The sequence below is a fragment of the Nematostella vectensis genome, chromosome 15 (assembly GCF_932526225.1).
Source record: "Nematostella vectensis chromosome 15, jaNemVect1.1, whole genome shotgun sequence".
Taxonomy (NCBI): domain Eukaryota; kingdom Metazoa; phylum Cnidaria; class Anthozoa; order Actiniaria; family Edwardsiidae; genus Nematostella; species Nematostella vectensis.
The window spans coordinates 12288179-12307903 of NC_064048.1; the positions used below are offsets into that span (position 1 = coordinate 12288179).

Here is a 19725-nt window from a genome sequence, read left to right on the forward strand (position 1 = left end):
AGTCATGTATATATGTATGTGTAAAATACTATATAATTATAATATTATGAGTCAATTCAGTACCTTTAACAATCTCTAGATTAAATGCTCAGAACAAGAATTAGTTTGACATCTACATGTAATTTTATATAAAATAAATATATTAAAATACATTAAAGTACAAATTTGTGTACTTATTATTGTGTTGAAGTAGACTGCTGAAATAATGATTTTGTGAAATTTTCAAAAGTAATATATTTTATTATAATTCAGTTATTATAGATAAAATATTGATTTTAAGTATTATCAGTTCAAATAACTACTGTTATATATATATAAATATATATATCTTTAAAATTCATATAAATATTCTAAAGAATCTAAATATTTCATGGACGCTTTAATTTTTTTTGTTTTTTTTAAATTACATATCATATATGGATCTATTGTAAACTTGTTAATAAACTGTATTTTGGCACATATGACATCTTATGATTTTGCCTTTCAGAATGCATCAGAAGTCATGTTTTCACAACTATTTTTCAAAGCGCCAGAGGTGCTGCTCCGCGCCTCGCCGGCTACGCCGTCGAGCTCGGCTGCTTCGCAGCCCAGCTACCGCTCCGATGTGACCAGCACAGCCTTTTATAAAACTTGGGACCTATGTTGATGGAGTAACATGAAAGACAAAGGGTTCTAACAGCGATGGCAAAAGGTTAGAGTGTTAAATGAGGTCGTACGTGTTATAGGAACGGAGATAATTGCTTGTTTAAACTCGAGTGACCTCGTGCCTGACCCGATGAGTAAATTGTTAGTGAAGCAATTCACAAAGCAGAAACTAGCTTGAAGTTGTGTATAAGAACAAAATCATTCTCCAGAAAAGAATGTAAAACAGATCTAACAGATCTCCCCCATTCATAATGAGGTCGTACGTGTTATAGGAACGGAGATAATTGCTTGTTAAAACTCTAGTGTCCTCGTGCATGATCCGATGAATAAATTGTTAGTGAAGCAATTCACAAAGCGGAAACTAGCTTGAAGTTGTGTATCGGAACAAAATCATTCTACATAAAAGAATGTAAAACAAATCTCAAATGATTGTAATAAACGGAGAAGTTATACTGTCAGGTTATGTTCTGGTGGTTAAGATTATGGGTTATGAGACGACGGGTTAAGGTTGTTATAAGAGATGGGGTTGATAATAAAACGACATGAGAGTTATGAATAAAGGGTTTTTTTGTTTAGTGGAGAAGGTAGTTAGTAAATATGGTATTATGTGGAGATTGAAACAGTTAAAATCGGAAGCTTGTTTCGAGTGTTGTGTAGCGGATGTGAAGAGGTGATGGCGGCATTAGTAAAATCTGATAAAGGGGGATAATGTGAGTGTGAACAGAATGATAAGCAGGGATATTGTGAAAAGACTGTGTAGTGTTTTTGAGAAAGTGTGTTGTGTGTAGTGTGGGAAGGTAATGTGTAGGATAAGAGAAAGAAAAGTGTTTGGATTGTAGGGAGGAAATGGTGAGCGGTAATGGAGAGGGTGAGGTATGTGTGGAGGTATGTATCTAATGAAGTGTGTAAATGGTATGACTGACAGGCGAAATTAAACAACAACAGAGACCGAATGAGTGTTGCGAAAACGCCGAGAGAAGATAAAAAATACTGTAGCGGTGAAAGGGGGTATTGCGGACAATGGAAAATGATGCTAGTAAAACGGCGAGAAGAAGATGAAGTAGGGGCGCGGGAGGCGACAAAGGGAGCGCGGTGAGAGTGGAGATGACGCTGAAACGTTAACAAGACAGGAAGGATAGTTTTCCCCAGATGAAGCGATAATCGGTGGTAAGAGATAAGGGGAAAAGGCAAAGGCACGAAGAAAACAACCGGCATGTATATGCAAAATGGACATAACAAAATAAACCAATAAGACAAAAGTGTGTAGGTCATTTCAAAGAGCTCTGCGAAATGTAGAACTAAAGGCATATAACGCCAACCAAGACTTCTCATCAGGGGGCGAGGTCTATTGGTTGGTCATATACGAACCTGGAGATAAAAGCGGGGAGACTTAGGGGAAAGCTAGGGGAAAAGCGGCGATGATGGTGGGAGTAAAAAGGGGAAAAAACTAGGGAGATGATTTGTATATGAAGCGTGTTTCGAATGATAAGGCCCTCATCACCCGCCCCTACACGCTCGTTAGTAATGCCTCTAGTGTAGCGTGGTGCATGCAATGGCCAAACCTGTGTAGCGCCTGGCTCCGGCTGAGTGCATGGCTTGGTCTGAAAAGTAAAAGGTAGCGCGCCGGGGAATGAGGTAAAGAGAAAAAAGTGGATAGAGGCTAAGATAGGAGGGGGAAGTGTGTAGTGGACAAAATGGTGCATGTGATGGTCCTGGTTAGTGGCTGTATGTGGTGGACTGAATGATAAATAAGTGAGGGAACTTATGCATGTAGCTGGAAGGGGAGAGAATACGGATGTCGTGATGTGGTGTGTAGTATATAGGATGTGTGGAAAGGAGGGTGTACATACCCGAGATGTGTATTGGCGGAGCTTAGATTGCGTGTCTTGGAGGTATTCCGTATGCAGCGAAGTGGGGGGTTATGAGGGGATTGCGCTCGTGGTTATACGAGTATTAGATGAAAATAGATATCGGGGGTGAGGTGTGTTAGTGTGGCTAGGTGTGGGAGTAGGTGGGGAGTGTGGCGGTGTGGTGGAAGGGATCGGGGAGCTGGGGGGGGGGAAACTGTAGTGTATTATGAGCTTGGTGGCTAGGGCTGGGTGGGGGGGAGATAGATAGTAGGGCATCGAGTTGCGTGGGGGGGGGAGGTAGTCAAGAAAATTATGGGTAGGAGATGTTGTGTGAGGGGGTGAGGTATGTTGGAGTAAGATATCATCTTCAATGTGGGAGGGGTCTGTATGATAAGGGGTGTTGGGTGTTGAGGTGTTAGAGTAGAGTGTGGGCGTGTGGGTGGATTGGGTTGTGGTAGTAGTGGTTAACACATGTGGGCATACAACAGATCATGTTGTGCCATAGCGACGGCGGGTAGAGGCTGTGGAGAGATTATAATGATGAGTGTAAGCAATGGGGGGGGAGGGGGGTTGTGTGTTGTTCTCAGAGGGAAAGTGGGAAGAAGGTGAAGTGTGGGAGGGGGTACGTCTTGGGATCACAGATTGTGATACAGCACTTTCCCCGTATGGTACATAAATTTTTGGTTTGGATCGGGTATTCGTACCAAGACGTAGGGGCCTAAAGTGGTGTGGTAGTGAGGTGGGTGTAATCGTATGGTATGGTGATGTTGGAGGGTGATGGTGAGGGATGGCTAGTAAGGTAATGTGGAATGGAGATGGTAGTAATGTAATTACGGTGGGGAGGTGGATAGGTTAGACTAGTATGTGGTGGAGGGTGGTTAAAAGATAAAGTGGGACTTTAGAATAGGTTGTGGTTGCATCCATCATTTGTTTCTTTGCAAGGGCAAAGCTGGTCAGAATGTAGCTTTGATTCAAGTGTACATTAATGAAACTTCTATCAAGGGAAGGGTTTTTTATTAGAGCAAGGTCCGGGGGGGGGACTCTCCAGAAAGATAGACGGGGGTGCTCGACCTATCTTTTATGGTATAAAATTCTTACCAACTTCTATCTCTTAGGGTGTGTTTTAGGATTTTTCCGATTCTGCTATCTTTTAGGGGTTTTCACGCCCGGGGAGGAGGATTTTTCCGATTCTGCTATCTTTGAGGGTGTCTTACGCTAAGTGGTGGCCCAATCGCTCGAAATTTATTTTACAATAAACCACAAGTCAACTGATCAGTTAATACTTTCGACTTTATTGTCGGTAACATAACAATATAGGATCCGTCAGCAAATTAAAACCAGCATTGTTTTTTAATGCTATCTCTCAGGGTTAAAAATTCCTCTGACCACACCCAATGTGCTATCTCTTAAGGGTAAGAATTGTTGTTGACCATGCCCTTAGTGCTATCCCTTAGGGTTAAAATTGATTATGCTGTCGAGCATCCCTGTCTCTCAAACTCCCGTTTCTCAAAGTCCCCCCACCTCCCCCCTGGGAGCAAGGTACTAAATTATATAAAGACAACATCAAACTTATGCTTTTTCAATAATAAATCTGTAAAGAAAACAGTTTTATATCAAACCTGTAGGTAAAGAGAAAGGGGAAAATGTTAGGATTGTGCTCATTCAAGCTATTATTGCATTATTGTTATATATTTTTTAAAGTAGAGTCACATTTTGTCAAATAGAGTCATTCATTTCTCCCTTTTTCTTCTCCTCATTGACTTTTTGTTATACTTATTTCTCTCTCACCCTAACATAGGTCAATGAACATGGTTTGGTTTGAAATTAGAAATTTGAATTAAGCACTTTCAGTAATAATTTAGGATTTGCCTCCATTGCATTCATTTTTGAGTAGTCAGTATGGGTGGATCCAGGGTTTCTAAAACCAACAGGCCAATGGGTGGGTGCATCAATATGTAATGCATGACAGGAGGTATATTTGTGGAGTTTCGTTTCAACACATTCTTTTGAATAATCAGTTGTGGTACATGAAAACTACAGTAGCGGGTCTATGGGGGGAGGGGGGGTTAGGGGTTTAAACCTCCCCTTGGTCTTTCTTTTTTTATTGTTTTCATTGTATCTGTTCATTCCAAAATCGTTACGAAGGTAAAATAATGACATCCCCCCCTTGGCAAAAGCTAGATCCGCCCCTGAACTACAGTATGGCATCTAAATCTTTGGAATGCTGTGAAATCCATGATATATTCTTCACAAGGTCAAAGCTTGTTAAAATGGTGTTTTGATAAATATATACATAGTGGAACTTCTATAAAGGGAAATAAGAATTGACCATTAGACTCTTGAAAAAACATTCTCGTCAACTAAGACACCTTGAACTTTGACAGCCTCTTTCAAACCAAGTTTTAGTATTTTGTTAACTTTCATACTGCATATTTAATATTATTGAATAAGTGCTTGCTTGATCCATTTGGAGGGGCCAATACAATTCATAATTACATGGCAGTAAAATATGACATATTTTTAATCTCATTAAAAAGCTACTAGAGATACTAGAGGCACCAAGATCCCCTCTAGAACTACCCCTATCAGTCACACTAAAAGGTGTTAATTGCTGGCTCCGCTTTTAGGCAGGGCCTAAATATATATATTACACATGGACTAGTTGTGTGTGAACGTACATTGAAAAAATAATACAAACTAATCACTTCATGTCGTATAATAAAAACTCCATTCAATGTCTATGGCACTAACTTTTGCAATAAACCGAATGCGAAAACATCGCCGAAAAGACATTCTTGAGAATTGCTCTCTCATCTCATTTGTGAAAAAAATAAAAACATTTTTGTAATATGAAATGTTACGAAAATAAAATGTAATATAATATTAAAACTGCTAGGAGAAGACGTCACAGCGTGTCATGAGCAACAGTTATGCAACCCGACTGCGTCTCGTTACGTTTTTTTTGTTGTTGTTCATGACACACTGTGACGATATTTGGACATCTATAAGAGGAAAGACGCACAAAAAATAATATATATATCTATATTGTCAAATACAATATATGTAATGATTTTTATCATAGAAACATTTTGATATGCAATTTTCCAAAATGCAAGGCGCAAATCAGGCGTTGATTATTTCCTCTCATAAAATAAGGCATCTCTAAAAAATGTTTTTTCAACAGGCAGGAAATTTAAATGCTATTCCTGCCTAATTTAGTTAATAATTTTGCGTTTACTTGGACGTTTGAGGTTCTTTGTTTAATCAGTGCTGCATCAATATTCTGTATGTTTCAACTTAAAATCCTTATTTCTCCGTAAATTTTTATTTGGTTCGAAAAGGGTGGTGGGATGACTATTAAAGAAAAAACTGAGATTAGCCCGATGGGTATAAAGAGCTGTGCATACGATGCCTTTGTAGCGATTGTGCTTGCGCCGTATTTCTATTGACTCTGGTTGTGTGCCGTAAATATTAAAATCTGTTCAAGAGAAATACGGTAAAGCGCGAGAATTGAAAGCGTGACGGCAAGCATCTTGTCACGCAATCTATATATTGTCAGGCAATCTATATATTGTCATGAAATCTTTCTCTTTTCACGCATTCTTTCTCTTGTCACGTAAATATTAAAATCTGTTCAAGAGAAATACGGTAAAGCGCGAGAATTAAAAGCGTGACGGCAAGCATCTTGTCACGCAATCTATATATTGTCAGGCAATCTATATATTGTCATGAAATCTTTCTCTTTTCACGCATTCTTTCTCTTGTCACGTAAATATTAAAATCTGTTCAAGAGAAATACGGTAAAGCGCGAGAATTAAAGCGTGACGGCAAGCATCTTGTCACGCAATCTATATATTGTCAGGCAATCTATATATTGTCATGAAATCTTTCTCTTTTCACGCATTCTTTCTCTTGTCACGTAAATATTAAAATCTGTTCAAGAGAAATACGGTAAAGCGCGAGAATTAAAAGCGTGACGGCAAGCATCTTGTCACGCAATCTATATATTGTCAGGCAATCTATATATTGTCATGAAATCTTTCTCTTTTCACGCATTCTTTCTCTTGTCACGTAAATATTAAAATCTGTTCAAGAGAAATACGGTAAAGCGCGAGAATTAAAAGCGTGACGGCAAGCATCTTGTCACGCAATCTATATATTGTCAGGCAATCTATATATTGTCATGAAATTTTTCTCTTTTCACGCATTCTTTCTCTTGTCACGTAAATATTAAAATCTGTTCAAGAGAAATACGGTAAAGCGCGAGAATTAAAAGCATGGCGGCAAGCCTCTTCAAAGGCAATCTTTCTCTTGTCACGCGATCTTTCTTTTTCACGCAATCGTTCTCTTGTCACGTAAAAATCAGAATGCGAGCTATTCAAGAGGGTGTTCGTAAGTACGTCAATTATTACAAACCGCGTTGGAACAAACCTTCCACGAACCTCCAGTCCGAACTCGAACCAAGATATATAAATTTCATCGGAATTTGCATTAACCCTAACCCGCGCAGAGAACGTACATTGCTGAGGAAACAAGAACAACTTCAGCGGCATTTAACAGGTAATTATTGCTTTTATTGTTGAGTTATTTCACGTCCGGTTAAGTGTCAGTTGTATACTCTTCTTGTGAGGGTTTTTTGTGGTGTTTTTGGCAGACTACGAGTCTGGTACGGCCAAATATCCAACTTCCGCTTTGTTCAAATGTGTACTTTGAATTTAGTCTTCTGTACTTTGGTCTGAACTGATCTATAAATCCTCGATATTAATCTGTCCATTTTGTTGTTGTGGTATATTTTTTTGAAGAGCGATCTAATCGGTCTTAACCTAGATTTGTGCACAATAAGAGGCGCACAGTGGTTAAGTGACCGAGAGATCTTGTCATGGCGATTGCAAGCATGGCATTGCAAGCAAGCACAAACAGCCAAAACGTGTGAACGGTTAGCGCTTTCTATTGTAACATCGCAGTTGTTTAGCATAAATCAAATAGATATTCTTCTGAGAGCACCAGTCTAGCAAACCTTAGTTTACCTCACTTTATCATTTTGTGCAAACAAGCACGCAAAACGATTGTTGTGCAACAACAATAACTACACTTTTTTATTGTCTTTGTTTGAAGTATATATATATATACACCTTTTTTATAAAGGTTGCACCCGCGAATCAATGTATCGTAACCCACAGTGGTTCATGGGTAGCGTATACAGGGCTGATCCTGGTTTCTGTTAACGTTTAGAGGTACATAAACAATATTCCTAAAGCTTTCTAATCCTGTGTTTATATATTTCTATAAACCCAAGCTATCAACCTTAAACAAGCGTAATGATCTATGTCTTCGTGCCGCCACAGGAACAAAGCCTTGCTGGGCATCAGGTGACGCCGCGCCCTTAATACGTCCACGTCAAATGCCATAGTCAATTGAATCAGCGGAGTCAAAAATTCATCATGTAAGGAAAGATCATTTTTGCGGCTTTTTAAAGGAAATAGTACTGTCAATAAAAACAGCAACAACAGCAACGTTATTTATACTCATAATGAGAGCGACAGAGACTGCATGTAATTGAAACCAAATATTTAACTAATTTAAATGTATTTGTATTTTTTTATACCTTTTTACCATTTTCATCATTTTTTATTCAAGAATCTATTAACCTTTGGTAAGGAATTCGCGAGATTAAAGAATTCGGAGAGTTTGGCTTGGCAATACCCCTGGGTTTCCGACGACGGCTCAAAATGCGGAGGTTTCAAATAGCACAACATAAAAAATTACTTTTAGATAATTAATCAATCTGGTCACACATCTGACAATGTGAAGTATTTTGATATTTTTTAACCATTAACCAAACCTCTTTCTTGCAGCCGTCGCTCTGATGGCAGGCAGGTTCCCAATCAATAAAGACTTGGAGAACTTCTCAAGACTCTTGCGTCTTCTCATTGATGGAGGAACAGAAGCGTTTCGAATCGTGTTCAGCCGGCTCCACCCTTCCCTTAGCGCTTCCTTGAGTCTCCACCAAATAACACTGTATGGCTTATGGAGACCTCCAAGAGGCAAAAAGAAGATACTCACTGACAAGCAGTGGTATAAACTATACCCACCCACTGGATCACCAAATATTCAAGACTTTGACATCACTCTTCTTTTTGTCCTCTTGAGGAACATTTGTCCATCCTTGAAGCCTCCGCCTAAAGGATGGGATATATTGCCATCAATTGCGGATAACTCTCTTGAAGCCAACCTTGTTAGAATCAGGTGCTTGAGGAATGAGCTATATGGGCATATCAAAGCTGCAGCTTTAAAAGATGTCGAGTTTGAAGACTACTGGAAAAGGATATCTCTCCCTCTCATCGCTCTGGGCATCAGTGCAGATGAAATAGACGATCTTAAGACACGCCCATCAGAAGAGGTGATCAGACCCATCCACGAAGTCCGCCAAAAGCTCGATGATGTGACGAACAAAGACCTTGATGAGGCTGAAAGGGTCGAGTTCGCAAAACAGGAGAAAGGTATGTGGTCATCTAGAAGTGACGCACTGAGGAGGACGATCCTGCAAAAGTACAGACAATGTAGGTGATTCTGTGTCCAGCTTTCCGTATTCTACTTCTATCATAACTGTTTGCATAGTAGTGCACTGAAAAAGTGAAAACCGTTGCGCATCGAGTTGTATTTTCCAGCGCCCCCGCAGATTTTGTTATATATTTGGTCTTTTTTACATTTGTTTGATTTCAGGGGAAATCAGTTGGGGGGGGGGGGGGGGGGGGGTCAATGTTCGTGTCTTCTTCAATTTACAAAGGGAACGTTTCGAGAAAGAAGGGGGTCATTCATTGTTTTCCGTGCATTTCCTTATATTTCTTGTTACATTTTTAAACCAAATATCTGTAAATAGGGGGGCGGGGACCTGCTTGACAATAATAACATAATAATTAACAGCAACAACCACGGCACCAACATAATACTGTAGCTTTAGCGAGTTGCAAACTGTTAGCTGACAAATGTACAAATAATTGTGTTTACAATTTTTTCACCAGTGCTTTACCATGGTAGCTTTCTTTAAAAAGAAAAAAAACCTTTCCGAAGTAGGAATTTCTGAAGTAGGAATTGTGTGTGTAGGGGGAGGGGGTTATAATAAAATTACCCAAAGAAAAGAGCTTGTGGGTGAATCAAGGATTTTCCGTGGGGGGGGGGGGCATCCCAAAAGGCATTAAAGGATGAAACATCAAGGGATCGGGCGTTTAAGATTTCTTGTTTGGACATTGATTGGTTATTTCACTTTAGTCCCAGTGGAGATCTTGGTGAAAGGGCCTGAGGCGGAGCGTGCGTACCGAAAGGCGTTGCTAGAAGGCAAGGTCCAGGTGTATCGCGGGCGCATCATGCTGATTGGTCAAGATCGCGCGGGAAAGACGAGTCTGAAAAAATCTCTGCTTGGACTCCGTTTTGACCCTCAAGAAGAGAGCACCGAGGGAATCGAGGTAGACCCATCTAGATTTGAGGTGGATGTCGAACAAGTTCGCCCCTGGCAAAAGTCCGACGAGACTGAGTCTGTGAGTCAGTCGGATGATGCCATTGCTCTAATGGTATATGAAAATTTGCGTGCCCGAAAGAAAGATGAGCAGCCAATACGTGTTGGCGAAGATCGTTTGTCAAGCATGCAGAAGGAAAAGGTAATTTTCCATATAAGAAACACTAAATTACCCTATTGTTACAGAAACTTCGTATTTATAGCAACAATATTTATGTTTTGTTAGGTGTTAGAGGCTTTGAAGGATTCTATGAGTAAATTATGGCTTGAGGAAAACCTGGTTCAAGAGCCGCCAACGTCAGTAAAACAAGAAGATCTGGATGAGTCTGAAACCACTGTGGGCATACCGGTACCCGATTGCCGATGGCAACTACCAGAGAGGATTGAAAAGAAAATTATTGATCTACTACGCAAGGGGGACAACAGTCTATCAGAAAAACGCAAGGAGATAGTCCTGGACGCGTGGGACTTTGCAGGACAACACTTGTACTACGCCACACATCCGGTGTTTTTCTCTTCCAGGGCAGTCTACGTCCTCACGCACAATTTGAGCAAAGACCTGCGTAAGAAGGCGGAGCCTTGCGTACGACAGGGCGTGGTTAAAAAAAAGCTTGACAACGCAAACAATGAGACGAACCTGGAGAACCTGATCTCGTGGCTAGTCACAGTCCACTGCGTCCAGAACCTGGAGGAGCGAGATAAGGATTGCAAACGTTTCCCAGAAAAGACAGACACAACCCTCACTTCTACGACAAAGCACTTACGCCCTCCTGTACTCATAGTGGGTACACACGCTGACAAACCCAGCATTCCAGTTGAGCAGGCGCACGCAATCCTGGCCGAGACAATTTGTGGTAAGAGATACGACGAGCACGTGATTCGACCGTTCTTTGCTGTAGACAATAGCAAGTCGTCAGATGAAAAGGGAATACAAGATCTAAGAACCAAGATCGAAAGTGTGCTGAAGTCAGAGCCGTACATGGGAGAGACGCTACCCGCCAAATGGTTCAATTTCGAGAAGGCCATAGCGCAGCAGATAGAGCGCAATGTCTACTTCCTTCAGCTAAGCGAGGTACGGCGTATCGCCCAATATGAGTGCTTCATCGCAGACGATGTAGAGTTTAACACCATGCTCAACTTCTTCCACGATCTGCGGGTGATCGTCAAGCACGCGGGCACGGTAGTGCTGCAAAGTCAGTGGCTCATCAATTTGTTCAAGAAGCTGATCACAATACGCACCTTTAATGAAATGGTAAGGTTTCATTTCTATTAGTCAACAAACAATCAATAATGATACATACAGGTTATATATACTTGTATATACTTGTTGAAGTAACTAGTTGGAGCATAACCTTTAGAGTTTCCATTTGATGTCATCCACTTCATCGATGAAGTGTAGTTCATTTTAACTTTTCATTTTTATCTCTTTTTCGGTTTTCGTTCATTTTGGTACCAATGTGGGTAAAACCGATTTTGTGTGAAATAAATTAACCATTTAATAAGAATACAACATTAAGCATATTCAGCTAAATCAACTATTTATTACATTTTGGGTTCCTGCAGGATCCTTCCCGCGCAAAGCACTGGAAGACCCTAGAGGAGACGGGAGTCCTTCACCAATCTTTAATAGTTGACGTGTTTGGCGAGTTTGTCCCTGGTAACAGCCAGACCCAACAAGATCTTCTATCCATGATGGAGCGTTACGGTCTGGTCGCCAGGTTTAACGCACCAGATGAAAACGGCAAGGAATCACTGCAGTATTTAGTCCCAGCCCAACTCACCTCCTCGCCAGAGTTTAAAGTTTTTCCCAAAGATGGCGACCCCTGTGCTCTGCTCATTCACTTCCCGGACGGCTTTGTCCCCCATGGCTTGTTTCCGCAGCTTGAATCTCGACTCGTTAAGCATTTTGGCTTCAGAAGCCCATCACGTCTGTTTCGAAATGGTGCACGTTTTGTCATCGGTACGAAAAACCAAAACGACTTGTTTCTCCTTTGTGGTAAACGCTACATCAAAGTCATTCTAACCCTTACCACGTGCACTGGTGACGTGTGCGAACAAGGACTCGCTGTTCGAGTGCGCATGCTTCTTGAAGAATCTCTTGATGAACTGTCACGTGACTGGGACTGGCTAGGACACATGCGCTATGAGTTTTGCGTAGAATGCAGTGTATGTGCATCTGAGAACTGCCAGGAACACGGTAGGACTGGCTGCGGGGATCAGGACTGTGTTCACGTGTTGAAGTGCGTCCATGGTGGTGAGACGCCATACCGATGTGATCGAGTGTTTGGAGACGGGTTCTACCTCCCTGGTCTGACGCGATGGTTCAATAATGAAGTAGAAACTCAGGTGAGTCGTTATTTTGCTTTCGTAAGCTTCACCTTTATTCTTTCTTTGAAATAAGGCCCGATGCAAACATCGTGCTCATGAATTTATAATTATTATTATTTGGACCGGGTTAACGACGGTTCGACGTCTATCAATGTATAGATCTGACGCGCGCAAAGCAAAATAAAAGCCACATAAGGGCTACCCAAATATCAAACAAAACATGTACAACATGTCGGATGCGGATCAGGAATTCTGCTCGGATTTAACATAAAATATTGACGTTTATCGGTTTTTTTTTACCGAACGTGATGGATAGTCGAAAAATTGTCTTACTGCCCAGCCTTGGTAAAAAAAAAAAAAAAAAAAAACTACGAGTTCGGTGGTAGAATTGAGACCCCTTCCCCACGTATTCGTTTTTGTTTGAAAACGCAACATTTTTGTTCCGTTTTCAAAAAGATCCGCGTCCACACGAAGCGTTTTGATTTTGATACGACCCGTCCCCACGAAAACGCAGAAACGGTACGAAAACGAAAACAAGCCGTACAACGCATGCGTTCTCGCGCGCCAAGTGGACTGGACCTGAGTTGTCACGCCATCGTTTTCGAAGGTTCCGTTTTCGTCCGTCCCCATGGCACCGGAAGCGTATCGTTTCCAAATTGGACTCTGGACGATACCTGTATCTGTATCAAAAAGGTTGCGTTTTCAAACCAAAGCAAAAACGTGGGGACGGGGTCTGACATGGCACGAATCTAGATCAATACTGAACAAATACGAAAGTTGGCAATAATCAGATAAATCAGTGCTCTCTTCGTACTATGTACTATGTGTTTTCAAAGCTATTTCCGTTAAATTGCAGCTATTTCAGTGCAAGAAAACGTAGTAGGGAAAGTCAAATTCGATGTTTAAGCCTGACTACGAACTACCCCAGGCGAACTAGTGAGGTTATCACTGGAAAGCCAAGGTGTTCTAGTTTTATTTTTAGTTTTGCTTTTTCCTTGACCTTGATGGAGTTCGCCCGCTCTTGCTGTCATTTGAGCATAGCGTATAGGTTGAAATAGCCATGCATAGTTGTAAAAAAAAAAAGTCTAAGAGAATTGCTTTCGACAGAGAAACTTGCAAAATTATCCCCCGAGCTGTCAAATTCAATGTGCGCATCTTTCGCCACTCAGAATCCCGGTAAAAGCGAAAATTCGAGAGCTTAAAATTGAGAAAAATTAAATTGCGCGATACAAAAGAACATCGTCTTTAGGGGTCCGACTCGAGTCAGAACAAGCAAACGGCCGCTGATGCGCAGACGGTAATAATCGCAAGCTCCAAGATTTGCAGCAAAAATACAAACGACAGTATCATTCTTTTATTTAATATATTTTATTATTGGATTAAGCTAGGGTAACATCAATCACTATAAAGTTTCTGTATGGAGCCCCCCTCCCCCAATAATTCGAGGCTTGCTAAGGCTATTTGAATTATATTACTTACAATGTTTTTGTGGGTGAGTTTATTTTACGTTTCTCCGTAATCTTGCGCTAATTTCCAGTAGTTTGAGTTGCATCTCTATTCTTTCAAGTTTTCGGTCAAAGAAATCGAAACTAGCATTGTCTACGGTGACTGGGTGTGCTTACTCGCCCAAATTTGCAAAAAAAAAAAAATTTCAAAGCCATGTTTTTTGCCGTCGATTACCGTCTTTGTGATACATTTGTGGGACCATATGGCTGCTATTATACGTTATATCTTTACTCATTGGCTATTCATACGCGCGTGATTGACATGTCGGATCTATGAATCAAGTCCAACACGGCAGAATAAAGTTTGGCATGGTTCTGCACAGCAAAAGCACGATATACACACCCAGTCACCTCGCTGTTGATGTTCCAAATTGTTTTGATTCCTTAAACGGAAACTCCGTTAAATGCAAGTCAACCTCGTCTGGTGCGACGTCTGAATATTTATTTTAATAGGTGCTTTTGGTCTGAATATGATGATTTAAAATAACTCCTATTTATCTGGAATGTTTTGCTGGGCATATGTTATCCCCTCCTTCTCTCCTCCAATGCCCCTTCGACTTTTGTGTGATGAATTGTATTTTTGCAGGACTATGGCATTGAATGTTGTGGGATAATGATCGATGGTGAAAGCGACATGGAAGTGTTGAAAGACGTGGTTGAACAGCACAAGCAAGAAATCATCAATGAATGTTCGAGTCCCCAGGCAGGTCAAACAAGAGATGATGTATCTCGTACCATCCAGGAGTGTATCACAAACTGGCAAAGAGGTGGCGGGCGCAAGCTGTTCCAAGAACTTACAGTCCTCCAAGATGAGAAGACTTTACTATCTTGGCTTGACTGTGACGAGAATGGGAACAATAGGAGCAGATACATTGCGAATCTACTGTTGAAAGGTAATGTAAAATACATGACATATATCATTCACAGTAAATCTAACTTCTTTATTGATAATTTTACTGTTGTGGTCTCCCATCTACCATTCTGTCCGCAGACATTTGAATGATGGTGTTTTTATTTTATTTTATTTTTTTGTTAAAGAAAAAAAAAACAGCGCACCCGCTCCACTAACAATCCCTTTTTTGCTCAAAATCCAAGATGGCGGTTTTTTGCTGTTTTCTTTTCTATCGCTCAGCTCTCTGACAAATAATCCTGGATCCCTCTCTTTTTAGATTCACTCTCATCAGATCAAAGCTAGAATAGAACTGTTAAGAACCAAACAGTCTTGTTTTTTTTTTTTTGTTTTTTTTTCTACAGGCAAACACATCCTTCAGTCGCCGCTTGCTAGTCTGGAACTCGTTGGAATAGAGGATATTGCTTGCATTCTAACAACCAGCCATAAACCGGAAGCCTGGAAATCAGTCGCTCGATGTCTTACAAAGGAGACGTTGATCGAAAGCTGTGTTCATGATTACCGCGATACCTTGGAGCAGTGTACTCAGGTTTTACTTGCGTGGACACGCAAAGAGGGACGAGGAGCAACCCTGCGTCGAGTATTCAATGCTCTGAGACGGTGCCAAGAAAGGCAGAAGATGCCAGAAGTTGCCTACTCTCATATCTATGAAAAACTCGCAAGGTTTGTGACCGGAGAAGCCAAAAAAAGCGTAGTAGAACCCCAATAACTCGATCTCGAATATCTCAAATTCGTGAGACTTAACGGGGTTAAATTGTATAAGACGATAATTCATCAAAATCATGTAAAAGTACTTGAAAAGTACTGTGTATACTTGAATTTTCGGAAATTTGTGAAGTTTCATTTTTTGATAGTTCGTTTTCCGTATAGCTATCTGATCAATGGAGAGAGGGGACTGGGGACAGTTGTCTAGGTAGGATAGCTGGCTCCACATTCAATAAATAGCGAACCAATCAAACAAGAACTGATCCTTACAGGTCCTTGCTCTCAAACCTCTCATAATCATTGTGTAGGTCCAGATAATATCCAAACCCCCCCCCCTCCCCCTATTGCGGGGGGCGGAGGTATGAACCCCCATCTCTCTGGAATTTCCAGCCCCTTGGAAAAAAATAATACAGTAACTGTTAAATGGACTGGAAATTCCTGGGCGTTTGAACCACCCACCCCCCACCCCTCGGAATTTCGAATCCCCTCAATGGGGAGGGGGTATGGAGGTAGGTTTCTGGAACTACACATTCTGTGGATCTTTTAAGATATAAAAAGGAACGTTATATTCATCCGGGACTTGTGTCTATTGAGCTGATCAATCGGACGTTGAAGTCGTAGGTAGGCCGCCTATTGGGATTTATGAATATTACTAATTCTATCATTTTTATTAAAATGTAGTAAGTGGAATTTAATAGAATTATTTTTTAGTCATGTGACTTCCATTCAGAGGCGATACGGAGGCATTAGCCAGCTTTAAATATGCCCATAGAGTCTGGTGACAAGAGAGTGCAAGTGAAACGCATTTCTAACCCTCATTTCTCTCTTGGTTAATACAAAAAGGCGATGCAGGATTACTGATACGCGTTTGAGTAGTTTAAAAAAGAATGGCCAAGCTGAAGAAATGTGCACAAAGCTTGTTCCCAGTACAGAAAGGCGATTTATACGTACCATGAAGCATCAAGTATGTACACAAATACCGATCACTATAATCGGCTAATGCGCATATCTGCATTGATATAATCTACCCTCTTCGACTGGTAAATACGATAAGATGCGATGGAGGCGTAGTTAACGTACACTAGGACTGGTGGCGAGACTAAACTTATGTCGATGTATTTACTAAAAATCAGGTTTAAAAGATAACCTCGTCGCAGGCGAGAATTTACTTCTAAGCCTAACAATTGCTTTTATAAGTGATAGTAAGTCAAGGGTCATAGTGTTACTGTGACCAGTCAGATTTCCTCAAAGCTCAATATGTAAAAAAAAAATGTCTTTACGTTATTCTGGCCCCAAGCAAACCCTTTGCATGGAAACCAATACAGTAGCGGATCTAGGGGAAGGGCTAAGGGGGTAAAACCCCCCACCCCTCCTTGCTTTGGGCTGAAAGAAAAGAAAAGCAATCTCTAGCGACCTCACATGGGATGTCCCACTGTGACCACGTTTGCAAAACGTCAAATCGTAGGCTATATGCCCTGCACTTACTTAAAAAGTGTGGCGTTAAAGAACTGGACTTAGTCACTGTTTATTGCTCTCTAATACGATCAGTCATAGAGTACGGTGCGGCGGTGTACGCTGGCCTGCCTGCGTTTCTTTCAGATGGTCTAGAGCGTATCCAGAATTGAGCGCTAAGAATAATCTTCCCATCCAATAGTTACAATGGTGCCTTGGAGAAAGCCGGTCTTGTCTCGCTTAAAAATAGACGATTTACGCTTTGTCAACAATTCATGAGCTCCCTGTGTAAGGAAAACCCTTTACATTGCCTAGCCTTTAGTAGGTCGGTCAAGGGAGTCAACCAGTACAATCTAAGAAGATCTGCTCCCATGAAACCAAAAATATGCAACACTAATCGCTTGTCAAATTTTGTTACTGTTAAGTATCTTGATAATGTAATGTCGTAATGTTGTTATCGCTTAGCTTGTGTGTGCTAATTACCTGTAATTCAGTTTCTAACTGCGAGGGGTATTTAATAAACAAATCTATCTATCTAATAATACCCCCTCTTCCCTTTGTCACTGAGCCCTTTAGCGAAAAGCTAGATCCACCTCTGCAATAGCCCAATTTCTAGTTCCACTATGACCGCTGGACTTACAGACTAAGGACGCATAAATACAGTGTAAGCCTCGACTTGATGCAAATTACATGCGCATACCAGAGAATCCTCCGGAACTTGTAATAAAACAATGCAAAAACCTGTGAATACTTCATGATATCTTTGGTATTTGCAATCGATGTAATTGAAACCTGGGCTTGCGCTGTATTTATGCGTCCTCAGTGGAACTCGAAACTGGACTATTCGCAGTTACCTCGGGCGTTGACCGGTAACCAATGGGGGATCACCAGAATAAACAGGATGTCGAAAAAGCAGCACAAGCGCAAGCACTCAACAACAGTGCAAAGCTTTAGAATCAATTAGAAGTTACTCCCTAGAAGTAACGCCAGCCAGGCAGGTAGGTTACGCATACTAAATTGTAAGGCGAGAATCATCATCTTCGATAAAAAACTGGCATTTTTTTTAAGGAAAGCCCAGGTAGCCCAGGCTCACGCACAGGTAGCCCAGGCAATGGTTGCTTGTTCGTAGCTCGGAATTCGGCTGTTCTGAGAGGGGACGAGTGAAGCGTTTTTTTGTGAAATGTTGTCAATAAAATTGCCTTAAAACTAAGAAGATGCCTTGTTGTTGTCAAATTCACGTGTAATACACAATTTGGGGGGTTTTCTTAACGGAATTTATGACTTCTCTCCCCCTACGAAGGAAAGAAACAATGTTGGAGGCGCCATTTTCGGTAGCTTCGATACTTCGATTTATTACTCCTATAAGTAGCTTTCGCTAATACTAGGAGGCCGATTTGTTTATCGACAGTGTTAAGCACTGTCACTGGGGGTGGTCACTGCCAGAGGGTTTATTGCGTCCCCAGTGGTTCTTTTACGTCCCTTCGGTTCAGGTTAATGTAGTGCAGCTTGAAGAGACGGGACCTCCGGTTTAGTGTCCTTATCCGAGAAGACTGGAAACACGGGAGAATAACTTCAACTCACTTGTGACAAATTCGATTCAAGGCAGGAACCCGGAAAAATCCCCAGTTTGAGCCAGCATTCGAACCTGGGCCACAGCGGTGAGAGGCCGACGCGCTAACACACTAGGCCACCCGTGCTTCCACTCAAATACCGTCGAAATTCGAGAGGAAAAAACAACAAACAAAATATTTTTATCTCGCAGACCTATGCCAGGGTTCATACATTCGATATGTGGCAAAACATCCGAGCTAAACTATTTTCCCTGGCCACTAGCCGTATTTTAAAACGAGAAAGTAGCCACAAGCATCCTTGACCGACGCAGTTGTACGGTTAGTTACGCTTGACCGCGCTGGAAAGGAGCACAGGTAGCCCAGGCATTGCTTGCTGCTTGTTCGTAGCTCGAAATTCGGCTGATCTGAGAGGGGACGAGTAAAGAGTTTTTTTGTGGAATGTTGTGAGGTTCTTACACCGAGGATATATTGGCTTTACCTCGTGTAAGAACCTCACAACTGACGTCACAAGCCAATAACAGTGCTTATGCTGATAACATGTTATATCAGTACCTCTCAATCAACTGCATAAGTTATCTCACGAGAAACTGAACGCTAGATCCGCATATCTTTAGATCGCTAGACCGTTGTATCACTAGACCGTTGGGTCGATGGGTCTCTAGCCGAAGATGGGCTCGATGGGCTCTATACCGAATTTTACCAGCCGGGGTAGGGTGATTCGCATCAATTTGACCTTGCCTTGTATCCCTGAGTCTTTACCGACGTCCCTTCAAACCTAATTACCACCCAACTTATAGAAAATGTCGAAATAAAATCTGTCTATCTATCATTTATCTTTTTATTCATCTGTTTGTTTATATTTCTTTCCTTGTTTGCTATCAATTCTATCTATAAGCGCAACGGACACCCTCGGTACCGTATACCTTTCAATAAGATAACAGGTATTTTTTTTTCATCTCATTTTTTGGGGAATTGGAATGATTTTTTTTTAGCAAATCCCTAACGGCTTTTTCGTCCGTCGCGCCACTTGGTCAAACATACAAACTCATACAAACTCTGTACGCTCACTCGCCGTGAGCCTGGGCTACCTGTAAGGAAAGTGGAAAGTTAATTCTTCAATGCGTACCATAATAATAATTTATTGCTCTATTATCAATATAAACTGTTCAACAGCGCATAATTAAAGATTCCCGCGTATAATAACTAACGATTTTACGCGTCATATCTCATTTCGTGTGTCAAAGCA

General features: G+C 41.2%; 1 protein-coding gene across 3 annotated transcripts; it reads left to right on the forward strand.

Annotated features, from left to right (window-relative positions):
- Positions 1-6761: 6761 nt before the first annotated feature.
- LOC116614441 lies at positions 6762-16146 on the forward strand. Of its 3 annotated transcripts, none has more exons than XM_048722836.1 (8): positions 6763-7055; positions 7841-7938; positions 8351-8995; positions 9765-10150; positions 10235-11260; positions 11572-12354; positions 14428-14734; positions 15096-16146. In XM_048722836.1, the coding sequence occupies exons 3-8, from the start codon at positions 8362-8364 to the stop codon at positions 15458-15460; spliced, it is 3501 nt and encodes a 1166-aa protein (XP_048578793.1). In that variant the 5' UTR covers positions 6763-7055; positions 7841-7938; positions 8351-8361; the 3' UTR covers positions 15461-16146. The 3 variants fall into 3 exon arrangements, with proteins under 3 accessions (XP_048578792.1, XP_048578793.1, XP_048578794.1); XM_048722837.1 differs by lacking the exon at positions 6763-7055 and adding an exon at positions 7637-7729; XM_048722835.1 differs by lacking the exon at positions 7841-7938 and having other exon boundaries at positions 6762-7055.
- The last annotated feature ends 3579 nt before the right edge of the window (positions 16147-19725 follow it).

Coding starts and splice junctions, on each gene's coding strand:
- LOC116614441 (XM_048722835.1), top strand. CDS start 6,773: ATGGCGGCAAGCCTCTTCAAAGGCAATCTTTCTCTTGTCACGCGATCT. Junction 8,996..9,764: donor GTTCGCAAAACAGGAGAAAG/GTATGTGGTCAT, acceptor ATTTCACTTTAG/TCCCAGTGGAGATCTTGGTG. Junction 14,735..15,095: donor TGCGAATCTACTGTTGAAAG/GTAATGTAAAAT, acceptor TTTTTTCTACAG/GCAAACACATCCTTCAGTCG.